At 35.2% G+C, this 15,005-nt stretch overlaps 1 protein-coding gene across 2 annotated transcripts in view; it reads left to right on the plus strand.

Moving 5' to 3' along the window:
- The first annotated feature begins 1,947 nt into the window (after positions 1-1,947).
- The window catches only part of Picot (putative inorganic phosphate cotransporter protein picot), an 85,814-nt gene continuing 72,756 nt past the window's right edge, over positions 1,948-15,005 (plus strand). Inside the window, exon 1 of one of the 2 annotated variants that reach the window (XM_034975821.2) lies at positions 1,948-2,289. In XM_034975821.2, the coding sequence (XP_034831712.1) occupies positions 2,214-2,289 (76 nt within the window). In that variant the 5' untranslated portion in view covers positions 1,948-2,213. The remainder of the gene's footprint in view (positions 2,290-15,005) is intronic. The other variant, XM_069503644.1, reaches the window with a different exon arrangement.

Consider the following 15,005-nt stretch of genomic DNA (forward strand, 5'->3'; position numbering starts at 1 on the left):
TATCTATAGAAATCTATTACCGCTAAAAATAAATATACCTATTTAAATTTTGAAAAATTATATGGGGATAGTAAACATGAAAACGTAAGTCGAAAAAAAATTTGCTTGAGTGATATCTTGTTGTCTAGATACCTACCTATTTTAAAATTTTAGAGGTTTTTTAGACAATTTATGTATGAAAAACGACTGCCATAGTTTTTAGCAACTATCATGGCTACTGAAGTGACGGTACCCTATCCGTGCATATTTCGACGTGCGCTTGACCAGTTATTTATTTTATAGAGTTCATCTGCACATCACGGAAATTTCCAAATTGCCTCCAATCTATTTCCTTAGTTGAGTTTAACGATAAACATAATATTATCGCTGTTCACTGAAAAGCGTAAAGTGCACAAGCAATACCTACGCTATGCTGTTTAGTGAATGCAGAACTTTCTTACTGTGAATTGTGACTTACAATGAAACCGTAGGTACAATTAAAAAAATAGAAAATGCAACACCTAATTATTACTTAATTAAAATTAACAAAGTTTAGAAGATGTTTTAATGCTCCGGGCAGATCGCGTTGCGTAAAAATATAACACTTCTGGTGCCTGTGACTTCTTCCGCGTGGATTTAGATTATCAAAAATTGTATCAATGATTTTCCCGGGTAAAAGTAGCCTTTAGTCACTCTCCAGGTCTTCAGGGATTCATAAATGAACTACCTCCAACGCTGACTAAAAAAATAGATATTAAAAACATTAAGTTTAAATTAAAAGAATATTTTTTAGCAAAGTTAGATGGCTGAGTCTTTTGTGTCTATGTAGATTATATAATTATTTTTATTAGTGCTAATCCTATTCACCTAATAAACCTTAAATTTAATATACCTACTCACGATTATAATATGTTACATACTTACGTGATTCTTCGCGTTATATACCTACTGTTGATTATTTCTTTAAGTAATTAGTTAATAGGTACCTTCGTTGCAGCTAGGCACCGAGGACAAACCTCTGTGGTTTTTTCGGTGTTTTTAGTTTAAGCTCTATTTGTATGTATTTTGATTTGATAATAAATTAAAAAAAAAAAAAAAAAAACTATATCTATGTAAAAATCAGGCGAATGAATCCATGGCTCTGTTGCTGAGTGATTGAGGGACAAACCAACAAACAATTAATACACTTCGCATTTATAGTAAGTATGGGTAGTGGTAGCTGATAATAATAATGTTTACCTTCATTTCATAGATGCATTTGACGACTTAATAGTACCTGTAAAAGTTTAATTGAAAAAAAAAACTATTTTATCTATTTGTTTATTTTATTTTGTAAGGGCAGTGTGTTAGTCCGGCTAGGTCTGACGAAGATAGTAGTAAGTACTATACTACTATACGAATACGTATCTATTTTGTAGTGGAATGAAATGGAGTGGTATAATTTTGATAACACGATAAACTTAGCGACATGTACCTACTTTGCTAGGTTAAAATTTGGTACAAAAACAACATGGATGACATTCGAATGACCCAAGACATTCCAGGGCAACGCATTGTTACACCGAGCGAGTGCCACCACAGGCCTCCGTTATGTCACGGCTATAGAAAAGGCTTAGTTTGAATTGTTAACAAGAAAGAAGCTACACTTCAGGGCCTCGATTCAACTCCTCTCTGTCGTTGTGCGTTGCGCTTTAATTTTAAGGGCAACTTAACATGACAAACGGCCGTTTCCTGCGATTTAATTGGACTGAAATACTCTTCTATATTTGTAAATGATGCACCTAAGCTACGTCTCAGAATGATAATACCAAGTGCTACGCCTTCAGAACTGACAAAATCTATAAAACACTTTTTAGATAATTTGATATTGATAAGGTTGACACATCTCCGTCTCAACGTGCGTCAATTTCTCAGATCTCGGCACCTGACGGTTATCGAAGCATGCAGACAACTCGCGTGCCTTTAAAACAAGGTTAGCCCGTAACTGCGTGACAGTTCGACCAAACCTACCAAGAGAGCGCGTCGCGGTACCGCAGCATGACGATTTGACGCGCGAACACGCGTTGCCCGATAAAAAACCTATTTCAAAACAAACAATTAAAAAATAAGAAATAAATGCACTTTAAAATTCCTATTAAAAATATAGGTCAAAAGTAAACTGTGCTAAGTGATAGTTAAGTTTGTTTTTCATTTGTTATTGTTGTTCTTTTTTTATTTGAACTACATCTGTGAAAATGGGGTTGAAGACCGAAGATGACAAAAGGCCCAGCAAACTGGCGATTATGGATGACATAGAAGACAATTTACCACGTAAGTTTTGTTTGTGTTTTTTCACAGTTACCCATTAGTTTTAAATGTCTGTCTACCTGCTACTATGTCTACCTGCACTTTAGGCTCAGAATTTCTAGTTGGGGAAGGAGCGACATTTAGCTAACTACGTCTATAAAATACGTTGATTTTTTCCCGAGAGTATATACGGTACTTTAGTAGGTATTCGCGTCATGAGATTTTGGTCGGAACCGCAACATTTACGATTTTTTTTAAATCAAGATTTTTTTACTATTGATATTTTTTTAAAAAATATTCTGGCTCTGTGTGTGATGTTAACATCGGGCACTCATTTATGAATTAATTTAAGTTTTTTTAATTTATTTTTCAAAAATACCTACTTGAACTTTTCCAGCAAACAAAACCTATGGTCAGATTACTACTCACTACACAGGATGTAATGAGGACTGAGTGCTATAACAAAAAAAAATAATGCCTTAGGAATTGAAATTATTTTTATTAACTTTCGTAACAAAGCACAAGTTAATAGGGTACAAGTTGAGAACTAGAACAAGCTATATTTGCTATATGTGTGAACTGTTATGTCAGAATAGAATAGAATAGAATGTTTTTTTATTCATGTAAACTTTTTAAAAGTGCTTATGAATAGTCAGGTTTAATTTACCACTGGTTCGGAATGCCGTTCCTACCGAGAAGAACCAGCAAGAAACTCGGCGGTTGCTCTTTTTAATTTTTCAATTTACAATGTTATTATACTATATACTATAATGTCAAAATTTTTTATTAAAAAAACCGACTTCCAAAACCACTACAAAGTAAAAAATACATAGTATTGTTTCTACACATGTATGAATGTTGAAATCGGGCGAGTTTCACGCTTTGATTTCTAGTTTCTTTTATTATGCTCGCCCGACTTCATACAATTTAAATGTTAAAAAATAAAACATAATTTTTGGTTTGCGCTTATGACGTCATTAATCGCTTTCCGTACCGCGTGACGTTAATAATTAATTATGTTAAAAAAAGTTTTTTTTAATTATTCTCTTTAAAATAAATTCTAGCCCCATAAACTACCACTATACCAAAAATCACATCATTTTATTACTATCACTGTAAAATGATAAAGAATAGGTTTCGGTTTTTTTTGCATTTTTTCGTTGCACTTTTTTTCAAAATAATCTAAAACACACGCCACAGAATATAATATATTACCTGCTACGTCCTACATCAGACTATAATTATTAAGTATTCTTTATGGACCTATGTTTTTGCTTGGGTAATTATAAAAAGTGCTTCTATATCTACATACATTAATTTATAAATCATACATAATATGATATGAATAATATAAAAATTAAATTAGGTGACATGTCTCATAAATGACATTAATAAATCATAACAAGTAATTAAACTATTTCAGTTCAACTTGAACTTCATTAAAATGTAAATTGCCACAAAATTTAAATAAAAGTGTAAATTTTATAATTTATTCTATTATATTATTTCACAAAAAATACATGCGAGTATAACAATTGAAACATTTATTATCTACAAAAGTTTACATAATATTTTACTTTTAGATTTAGATGATAACGATTTGGTTTTGTATCAAGTACCTACCTACATTTTTTCAATGTCACTTAGATTGACTATTCAACACGACGCATCGTGACGTTTTAAATATTTTTTGGCACCTAACTAAGAAATTAAAAACTAAAAACAAGTCGTAATTACGACTTTCAATTGAAAAAAATTAAAATAAAAACGAACTAGAAAGTAAAAATATTCACATTTGAAAATGGTGCCAACAGTAGAATATAAGCAGAGTTTTTTTTTCTTAACCCATTCTGGTAGGCAAAGGGAACTATGCCCATATAGCCAAGTCTTCAGTAGAAGTTTTTTATTGATATGAAATGAAAATGAAATTTAATGAGATGAAATGAAATGAAACCTAACCAAACTCATTCAATCCAATCATTAAATCTGATATTGAAACAAATTAGTAGCTTCTTTTTAGAAATATACGTATTTGCATAAATCATTAAAACTTCTGTAATTTTTTTTAGTAAAAACTTCATGGTTGGTTTTTCTTTTTAATAGACATTATTTTGACAGTTGGGAAAGAGAACGCACGAGTTCGGGAAAGGTAAAAAAAAGCACGAGTATGTAATAGCCCACATCCCGAACGCTATACGTCCCTGCAATACGCCACTTTTTGAGCAACTGTATTAAAAAAGATTTTTCGGGAAAGTCATGTTCAATTACGCAATGCTTGCGAGATATTTTGTGTGTTTAGAAAAACTTGCTAATTGTTTAGCGATCAAGTTCCAATCCTAAGGCACTAAATGTTGTGTAGACACTTTCTAAGTACTACACTAAGTAACATAATAATATTATAATCATTAACTAAACACTAAACAAAGTGTAGAAACATAACTACGCACGGGCTAAACAAAATAGGAATTTCCGTAGTTTCTCCATTTATAAGGTTCCATACCACAAGGGTAAAACGGGACCCTATTACTAAGACTCCGCTGTCCGTCCGTCTGTCTGTCCGTCTATCACCAGACTGTATCTCATGAACCGTGATATAGACAGTTGAAATTTTCAAAGATGATATTTTACTTCTGTTGCTGCTACAACAACAAATACTAAAAAAATAAAATAAAAATATATATAAGGGGGCTCCTATGTAACAGACATGATTTTTTGCCATTTTTATACATAACTAGAGGATGCCCGCGACTTCGTCCGCGTGGATTTAGGTTCTTAAAAATCCCGCGGGAACTCTTTGATTTTTCGCGATAAAAAGTCCTATGTCCTTCCCCGGGATGCAAGCTATCGCTGTACCAAGTTTCGTCAAAATCGGTTGCACGGATGGGCTGAGAAAGGCTAGCAGACAGACAGACAGACAGACAGACACACTTTCGCATTTATAATATTAGTATGGATGATACGGAACCCTTCGTACGCGAGTCCGACTCGCACTTGGCCGGTTTTTTTAAAGTCGTAGTTCGGAACTGTTATTAAGAGTGACCTCCCGGCTGGGCTTCACTCCACCCTGTCAGTGTGCGTTGCGCCTAAGGTCATCTACCACCCCAATTAGGCACATAATTAAGTCACGTTTCCAAATATAATTATGATCGATAATAATCCCTTTAAATACCATTTAAAATCGAATTGGTCCTCGTAATAATTTAATTAAGTGCTAACGGCAGGTAGCTACCCATAAAGTCTAATCAAATGCCTACCTACCTACATTTGTGTAGTTCACTTTGTAAACAAACAATTGACACAAATCCTGAATTACTGATTGTTATACGCGCAATACTTTTCCATTGTTATCAAAATCCACTTAGAATACCATTTTAACTCAATTTTTAGGGTACCCTACCTCAAAAGGAAAAACGGAACCCTTATAGGATCACTTTATTGTCTGTCTGTCTGTCAAGAAACCTACAGGGTACTTCCCGTTGACTTAGAATCATGAAATTTGGCAGGTAGGTAGGTCTTATAGCAGACATACGGGGAAAAATCTGAAAACCGTGAATTTAGGATAGAATTTATGATGTATCACACAAAAAAAAATTGTGGTCATGAACTAATAATTAGTATTTTCAATTTTGGAAGTAAGATAACTATATCAAGTGGGGTATTATATTATGAAAGGTTCACTTGTGCATTCTAAAACAGATTTTTTTTATGCATCATAGTTTTTGAATTATCAAAAATTGCAAAATGACAAAAATACGACTGTAGTACGGAACCCTTGGTGCACGGGAATGACTCGCACTTGGCCGGTTATTTAGGGTTCCATACCCGAAGGATGCGAACGGGTTACGGGATCCCATTATACATCGACTAGCTTATGCCCGCGGCTTCGTTGGCATAGACTACACTCCCTATTTTACCCGCTTAGGTGTTTTGCCCGTTTAATCAGTGCCCATATTATAAATGCGAAAGTGTGTTTGTTTGTTGGTTTATTGGTTTGTCCTTCAATCACGTCCCAACGAAGCAACGGATTGACGTGATTTTTTGCATGGGTATAGTTAAAGCATATCTATTCGTGTGGTTAAAGACCTAGAGTGGCTAATTCCTTTGTACACAATCTCTAAACTAAACTAAAATATCACGTCTAAATCTATTACTATCCCTTTCATAATGTTGCTTGCGTAAAAGGAAAGCACTAGACTTAGACCTGTTAATTTAGTTTAGTTTAGAGATTGTGTACCTACTAGAGAATCGGCCCCAGAGAGTGGCAAAGGCTCGTTTTTATCCCAGGATATCAAAGAGTTCCCACGGGATTTTTAAAAACTTAAATCCACGCGTACGAAGTCACGAGCATCAGCTAGTTGTCAAAAATCCTTTCTTAGCGGAACGTCATAACAGCTGTCAATGTCAAACAGCCCAATCCGTCGCTGCTCGGTAGAATGACAGCTACAATGTCATGATCGCAATCACCTCCGATTAGTTGATGCTCGATCACTATTTGCTACAATAATAATAATTGGTTGATAGATCAGTCAGTCAGTCAGTCAATCAGTCAGCTTTTTCTTTTATATATTTAGATGATTACTAAGCTTCCGCTGATTTCCCGCCCGTCCGTAATCTCAGAGAAAATATGTCTGAGATTGCGCCACGATCCTTTGATAGGTAATAAGTATTTGTATGTAAACCAGCAAATGTACGCCAAGTTCACTATTCCGATACATTTTTAATTTATTTTTGTATATGTACTAATATGCTTGGTTATTACACATAAAAACTAGTCAGACAAGTGTTGAGCTCGAACTTCGAAGTAAGTACCAATACTAGAACTAATTTGACGTGATAAGACTTTCGCTCTTGGCTCTTGCTTATAAATTTCGCACATTACAAATATTTTTCTGTTCTACCTCGGGTTACATTTTATTGTATAATTCTAAGTATTTCCATTATCAGTACTCATGTACCCATATTAGCAGAACCCATACTATAAATGCGAAAGTGTGTTTGTTTGTTGGTTTGTCCTTCAATCACGTCGCAACGGAGCAACTGATTGACTTGATTTTTGCATGGATATAGTTAAAGATCTGGAGAGTGACGTAGGCTACTTTTTATCCCGGAAAATCAAAGAGTTCCCACGGGATATTAAAAAACCTAATTCCATGCGGACGAAGTCGCGGGCATCAGCTAGTACCTAATATTATGAAGGGCGATAGCCTAGTGGTTAAAACGTCCGCATTGGCCTCGTATTCGGGAGGTCGGGGTTTCGATCCCGGGCACGCACTTCTAACTTTTTGATTAGATAAGTAAGTAAGATAATAATTGTTAGGTACCTGTTACCTAACCTAACTAAAATTACCACGGTACCAAACCGTATAAAATCCATATCATCATGACGTGATTAATGCCAGTGGTTATTGACACTTTAGCAATTTAAATTACGGCACAAAAAGACAGGTTAATATCAAAAAAATGCTAAGTCGAAGAAGACCTAGTAATGAACTGTGACCTAGTTCAATAGATATTCAGCAAACAAAAAATAACTATCAGTCCAGTAGCTTCGGAAGTATACGCAGACAAAGAAAACAAATGCACCTTTGAGTGTCAACAAATACCGCAATAAAAATGTTTACTAGTCGTTATACTACACTTTACGCTCCAACTGTTTCATTGTTCAATATTTTATTTTCAATTTTAAAAACAATAAGTACGCCATTATGAAAAACCATCGATGTATAAAAAACATTTAACTATTTCGATTACGGAAAATATCATCGCGCTTTTTATAATATTTCCTTTTCAAATCTATATTTTATTTATCTTTTACTGTAGGTACTTCCTTTTTGTTACAATCGTAAGTAACTTACATCCGTAGTGTTTTGATTTACATAGTTTTTGGTTAAGCTTTGAACATATCTATTTTACTATCCAATTTTTTACGTTTCCTCATTCATGACTGAGAATCGTGGTTCCTATTTGATAGGACCATCTTGATGATATTTTCCCGATCTACCAGTTTTCCACTGTGTGATACTTAAGTATTGTAAATCATCTTTTTCATATTATGCATCTTGATCAGTTTTCTAAACTTCACCTTGTCCATGGCTGGGCGGAATAGTTCCCCTACTGTTTTGATTGCAGTCAACCAGGGTTCCAAAACATAAGGGTTTCATAGCTTTTCCTTCTTCTCACACCTCTTTTTCCTATGATTTTACCAATTGACTCATACATTACCAATCATTGTTATCTGCAGCAGGCAGTTCTATCTATCGTGTCGCAAAAATATATATTGGCAAGAGGTATGAGATCTTACGCTCTAAATAGGAGTAAGTACTTAAGTACCTACTGTAAATAGCAGAGTCTGCTTGCTGCTTCTGGGAATCTTCTGCGGCTTCTGTCACCTGGTTCATCCGTCTTGGTCTATCTACGACCTACGTCCGTCGTCCGTGTGCCCTCTTTCCCTCGATCTTCCCGCTACACTTTTACAATTAGTTAGGCCCTTAGTTGTTATCGTTTAAGAATGCTTCTTCTAATGATAAAAATCAGATGGGATAGTACCCTAATCTAAATTGACATTGAACACAAAATAAACAGTTTTTGTCAACTTTTGTCACCTACTTATATTGTTTAAACTGCATATCATGACCAATTAGCGACATTCATTGCTATGGCATAGTCTTAGTAGGTAGATCTTGGAGTTACGCCACATGAGTAGACATTCCTATAGTTACGCGTCTTTAATACAGGTACTACATGAAGAGTTGAAAAGTACCTGTAAAAGGGCAACTCATGTTATATTGTTTGATGTTGCATATCTGTTCGTGGGCTATTTTACACCCATACCTACCTATTTCAACAAATAATTAGGTTTTTTTTTTTTTCTTATGACGTCTTGGTTTTTTTAGATAGACTACTTATAGGTAGATATGACATTGATAAACTTTTTATGTTCTAACTTCTAACAGGGTCTTTTCCTACACGATTTGTCGATTCTGTAATCTTACTTCTTCAGGGTCCTTGAAATTTAGTCCTTTACATTTATAGCGATCGGTTGATCAGTGGTTGATCATGATGATTTTAAAGAATTTTACTTCACATTATATGCGTTGTAGATACCTACAATCTACATTTCTGCTAATTCAAAATGAAATTGCGTATGACCTCAATAAAGTGACCTTCAAGTTAAATAATTGCTTCCAATGAGTAAAACGTACTAATATTTTGCTTATTACCTATTATTATTAGCCAGTTAATTAGGTATTATTTTACCGTAAGTTATTATCGAATTAGGTAGGTAATATTTTTTCTTAAAACACCATAACTAATATCTCTAGAAAAACCTGATTCAAATGTTTGGTAAGAGCGAGTCAAATAAATACCCCCATCGCGTCGTGACACAATCGATGGTGATAACAGCTGATAAGCATTAGTTACTGTTTTTATGATTTTCTTAAACGTTATACTTGTTGACTTATTAACATAAATTTCTTTTGAGTCATGACTTATGATTCATGAATAATAATATAAATATAACTAAGTATACTTACACATTATATTATACTATTGTTTATATTATTGTTTGTGTATATTGTTTAATTAAATAATATGGTATTTCTTGTAAGCTTTTATTAAACTTCATCATGATCAACTCATCGCCAGCTCACTACAGAGAACGGATCTCCTCTCAGAGTGAGAAGGAGTTTGGCCATAGTCTACCACGCTGGTCAAGTGCGGATTGGCAGACTTCACACACCTTTGAGAACATTATGGAGAACTCTCAGGCATGCAGGTTTCCTCACGATGTTTTCCTTCCCCGTTAAAGCAAGTAATATTTAATATAAATATTTATTTATGTAAGTATTTACTTAAAAACGAACATAACTCCGAAAAGTTAGAGGTGCGTGCCCGGGATCGATCCCCCGATCTCCAATTGGAAGGCGGTCGTCCTAACTATATAGGCTACAGCTTACTTAGTAAACTTACCTTTTTTTTTTTTTTTTCGAGGGGGAAATCTTCTAAAGATACCCAATCGGGTTATGTGGGATTTCTACCCACTAAAACCCCCTCGGTGGCCCTCCTCAGCGCGTTTTTGAGAGGCTCCGGGAACTCTAAAGAACGTACGCCGGTGCCTCTCTCGCGCGACGCCCGTTGGACACATCCTGGGGGAAAGTGCAGCTACTCGCGAACTCGAAGTCCTAGTAAACCTACTTAGGGTTTTTTTTTTATTTTTTTTTATTACGATTGCTATGGTCATTTCGCGTACATAATATGTAGGTAGTTTGTAGTGTGTTGATAATTAAGTTGTTTGTAATAAATCTAGTGCCTGTGCTAACTTAATCGTAAGGAAGTTAACCATCAGATCAGACTATATTATTCGGAGACAAAGTCACAATTTTATAATTCCCGGACCCCGCGGGTACGTTTGGGGCGCGTTCGAATCGACAAAATAACTGTCATTTTGTATGGGGTACACCTCTTTCAGGACACTTGCTGTCCATTTCAGTGGGTAATTATGGCGTCAAGGTGCTGGAAGGGCAACCTCGCACCGGAAGACGCAGTGTTGGAAGACCCCGCAGTGGTGCGAGCCGCTGGATTCAGGAGGCGTAAGACCGTGGCGTGTGGAAGTCTCTACAAGAGACCTATGTCCAGCAGTGGACGTCTATCGGTTGATGATGATGATGAATTTTTTTTTATTTTTTTAAATATATATTTTGCTAAATGTGAGTAGTAAATGATCGTATATATAGATGGTCCCTTTCACATTTTGCCATTTATGTATGGCGTGCAAAATATGTGGTAATTACAATAAAAATAAATTTAAGAAATTATGTCGCCTAAGCACTCCATTCATGTGCCCTAAGTTTGGTTGCGGACATGGATTACTTCTCTATGGTTACGGGGCTGTGTTATTATTGTAATATATTTGAAGCCTGGGAGGAATCACGTGATGCGCTTGGCGTTTTCTGTGATTTATCCAAGGCTTTCGACTGCGTTGATCATGAAACATTGGTCGCGAAATTGCACCATTATGGAATTAGGGGTGCAGCATTGGAATTGATGAGTTCTTACCTAAATGATAGAATACAAAGGGTAGACGTGAATGGAAAGCGATCTCCCGGATCCGTTGTAAAAATGGGGGTGCCACAAGGTTCCATCTTAGGACCTTTTCTGTTCCTTATTTACATCAATGACCTTCCTTACCTCGCTAAGGACAATTACGGGATAGTCTTGTTTGCTGATGATACATCACTTTTATTTAAAATCAATCGATACTTAACAACTTTTGATGAAGTAAACAAGTCTCACCAAGGTAGTACAGTGGTTCGAAGCTAATAACCTGCTTCTCAACGGGAAAAAGACAAAGTGTATTAAATTCACTTTACCAAATGTTAAGCAGGTGAAAACCACTGTGCAACTTAATAATGAGGAATTAGATTTAGTGGATACCGCTATTTTTCTTGGAATAACGTTAGATGCAAAACTTCAATGGGGCTCTCATATAAATAACTTATCGAACAGACTTAGTTCTGCCGCATATGCGGTAAAAAAGATTCGCCAGTTGACAGACATAGAAACTGCGAGACTAGTATATTTTAGTTACTTTCACAGCATTATGTCATATGGTATATTATTATGGGGTAATGCTGCTGATATTAATTCTATTTTTGTGCTGCAGAAAAGGGCTGTTCGAGCCATATACAGTATGGGGCCACGAGAGTCGCTGAGAACTAAATTTAGGGAAGTTAAAATTATGACAGTGCATAGTCAATATATTTTTGAAAATTTACTGTACGTACATAAAAACATAAATAAATTTAAAAAAAAAAGTGACTATAAATACTAGAAATAAAAATAAACTTGTAATTCCCGCCTCTAGGCTCAGTAAAGTTAGCAATTCATTAGCTCGTAATTCCATACGTTTCTATAATAAGCTTCCAGAAGACATATTGGAGATGTCTCTCAACAAGTTCAAAGTTTTCATAAAACGTAAACTAATTGAAAAATCCTATTACAATGTAAATGATTATTTAAATGATAAGCAAGCTTGGGAATGAGTTGCTTAACGACTTTGTGATAGTTCTAATAAGTTTCAATAATTTTGTAAAGTGGTGATAATAAAAAGAATACCCGGCTGAGTTTGCTGTGGGCTCTTCTCAGACCTGGGCGCGTTTGGAACCCTCGTAGCTTTAGTTTTAAGTTTGCGTTATAATTATCACCACTATATTATCTTACAAATCTAACACTATACCAGACAATCAATAAGAGTAATTTATTACCTATTTTGAATAAATCATTTGACTTTTGACTTTTGACTTTTGACTTTTGATTGTACAACAACGATTGTACAAACTTAATTTAATATTACTTTGTAATAATTACAATAATTCTGGTCAGCAGAGAACGTCTATCGGTTGATGATGATGATGATGATGATATGGCGTCATGCTTGTAATTTATGATGTACGTGCTGCCGTTCGTGAAAAAAGCGTTCTACATACAAGGTGTCGAAAATATTAGATAATAATCATGGACCATTGTTCGGTGGAAATAATTATAGTTTGAAAACCGGCCAAGTGTGAGTCAGACTCGAGCACTGATGGTTCCGTACTACAATCGTATTTTATCGTCATTTTGCACGATACATCAAAAGCTATAATGCCTAAAAATTAATAAAAATATTTTTTATAATGTACAAGTAAAGCCCTTTCATATTAATATGATACCCCACTTGATATAGTTATCTTATTTTGAAAGTTGAAAATACTATTTGTTCATGAAAACATTTTAATTTTTTTTTGTGATGAAACCACAAATTCACGGTTTCCGGATTGTTCCCCTTACGTGTGCTATAAGACCTACTGCCAAATTTCATGATTCTAAATCAACGAGAAGTACCGTATAGGTTTCTTGACAGACAGACAGACAACAAAGTGATGCTATAAGGGTTCAGTTTTCCTTTTGGGTACGGAACCCTAAAAATTATTACTGAAGAATCAATTGAACAATGTAATGTTATGTACTTAACCGATATTCAATAGAATTTCGTAATTTAATACTTAGGTATTTCCAATAAGTACGGACTGCAATGTGTATGGGCAATAAATTGTAAACGTGAATGATAAAAGACGATAATAGTTTATTGCGGGTTGGTTATGTAAAACAACGCACCTCACGTATTTCGACATGGCCTAACCTACCTGGTAATGGTAACATAATATAGAAATAGAAATAAAAAAGCTTTTTTATATAACTGAACTTTTACAAAGTGCTTTCGAATCGTCAAATGAGATTCATTTGTAAGTAGGTACCAATTCTCGCACCGGAAGACGCAGTGTTGGAAGACCCCCCCACTAGGTGGACGGATACATCAGACGAGTCGCAGGGAGCCGCTGGATTCAGGCGGCGCAAGACCGTGGCGTGTGGAAGTCCCTATAAGTGAAGAGTTCGGAATGCCAAGCAAGTTATGTGAAGTTTATTCTTTTCAGTTTTCCCTTCCACTTTACTATTCACGTCAAATAATGCATCTTCGAGACAAGCGCGCTATCTTAGGCTGCTCCATCACTTGCTAGCTGGTACCTAGCTGTGATATAAAATCTTGTAAAACTGAACAAAGAAACAATTTCATTTCAAAATCGTCAAGTGAACTTGCGAGGTACCCCGTATTTTACGGGTTGACCCGTTTTTCAGGCTATAGATACTAAACCCGTAATTGCGAAAATAAAATACGGGGTTGAATTAAAGCTCCCGTATTATTTTACAAATTCAGCTAGGGCATGCCGGCGAAACCAAAAGTTGATGTTTTATTAATATTGATACTGGTGAAAGCGGAGTTGCAAGTTAAATGTAATTTTAAGTTAACATGCAAAGTGCATGTTACAAAATTAAATTCTTCAAACAATAAGTATTAATTTAAAAAATAAATTATCTTCATAAAAACACTACTGTTTCAATTTTCTCCTGTAAAAAATCTAAAACCCGTATTTTTGATGCTGGTAATCCCTAAATCAAGTAAGTGGCAGGTGGCAACCCTAAGATACGTTATAAAATTTATTAATGCAACCACGTGCAGTCATCTTATGAAATCCAATTACAAATAATAAGTAATAACCGGCGACATGAACAAATAACAATTGATTCGATAACAATTACTTCATGTTACGAAATGTCACTCGAGTACGAAACATTATTTGTTTTCCAATCTATTTCCAATATATTATTATTATGAAAATTCATGTCAAGGGTGTCAATTTCTCAATAATTTGTTTATTATTAAGGCAAGTGCGACGTGTGATTGGGACGTGCTGCAGCGGCCCTTAAGGATTAAAGAATAGAATCTGACTGACATATCAACGGACCGCTTTCATTATAACGTATCCCAGCTGAGTGAAGCCGGGGCGGATCCGCTAGCTCTGTCCAACACTGAATGATAGCCACCGAACCGAACGAAAATCCACGCGGACAAGTCGCGGGCATCAGCTAGGTAAAAATAAAACCAACTGAGGATATTTCATTCTGTTATTAAAAAATCGATATTAATACCTACTACGTAGTGATAGCCATCAGAGTTGTGACCTCCGAAGCCAGTTATGGATGTCGATCCTCAAGCAATTTTGATGCAATCATTGTTACCAGTATTGCCTAACTTTACGTGTTGCATTACGATTTAATTGTAGGTAGGAATCTTTATTGTCTACCCGTAAGCTAGGCTAGGCAATATGCATCTGATACGGTATTTTACACCAAGCGAGAAA

Source organism: Maniola hyperantus, chromosome 15 (genome assembly GCF_902806685.2).
Source record: "Maniola hyperantus chromosome 15, iAphHyp1.2, whole genome shotgun sequence".
In the NCBI taxonomy this organism is placed as follows: domain Eukaryota; kingdom Metazoa; phylum Arthropoda; class Insecta; order Lepidoptera; family Nymphalidae; genus Maniola; species Maniola hyperantus.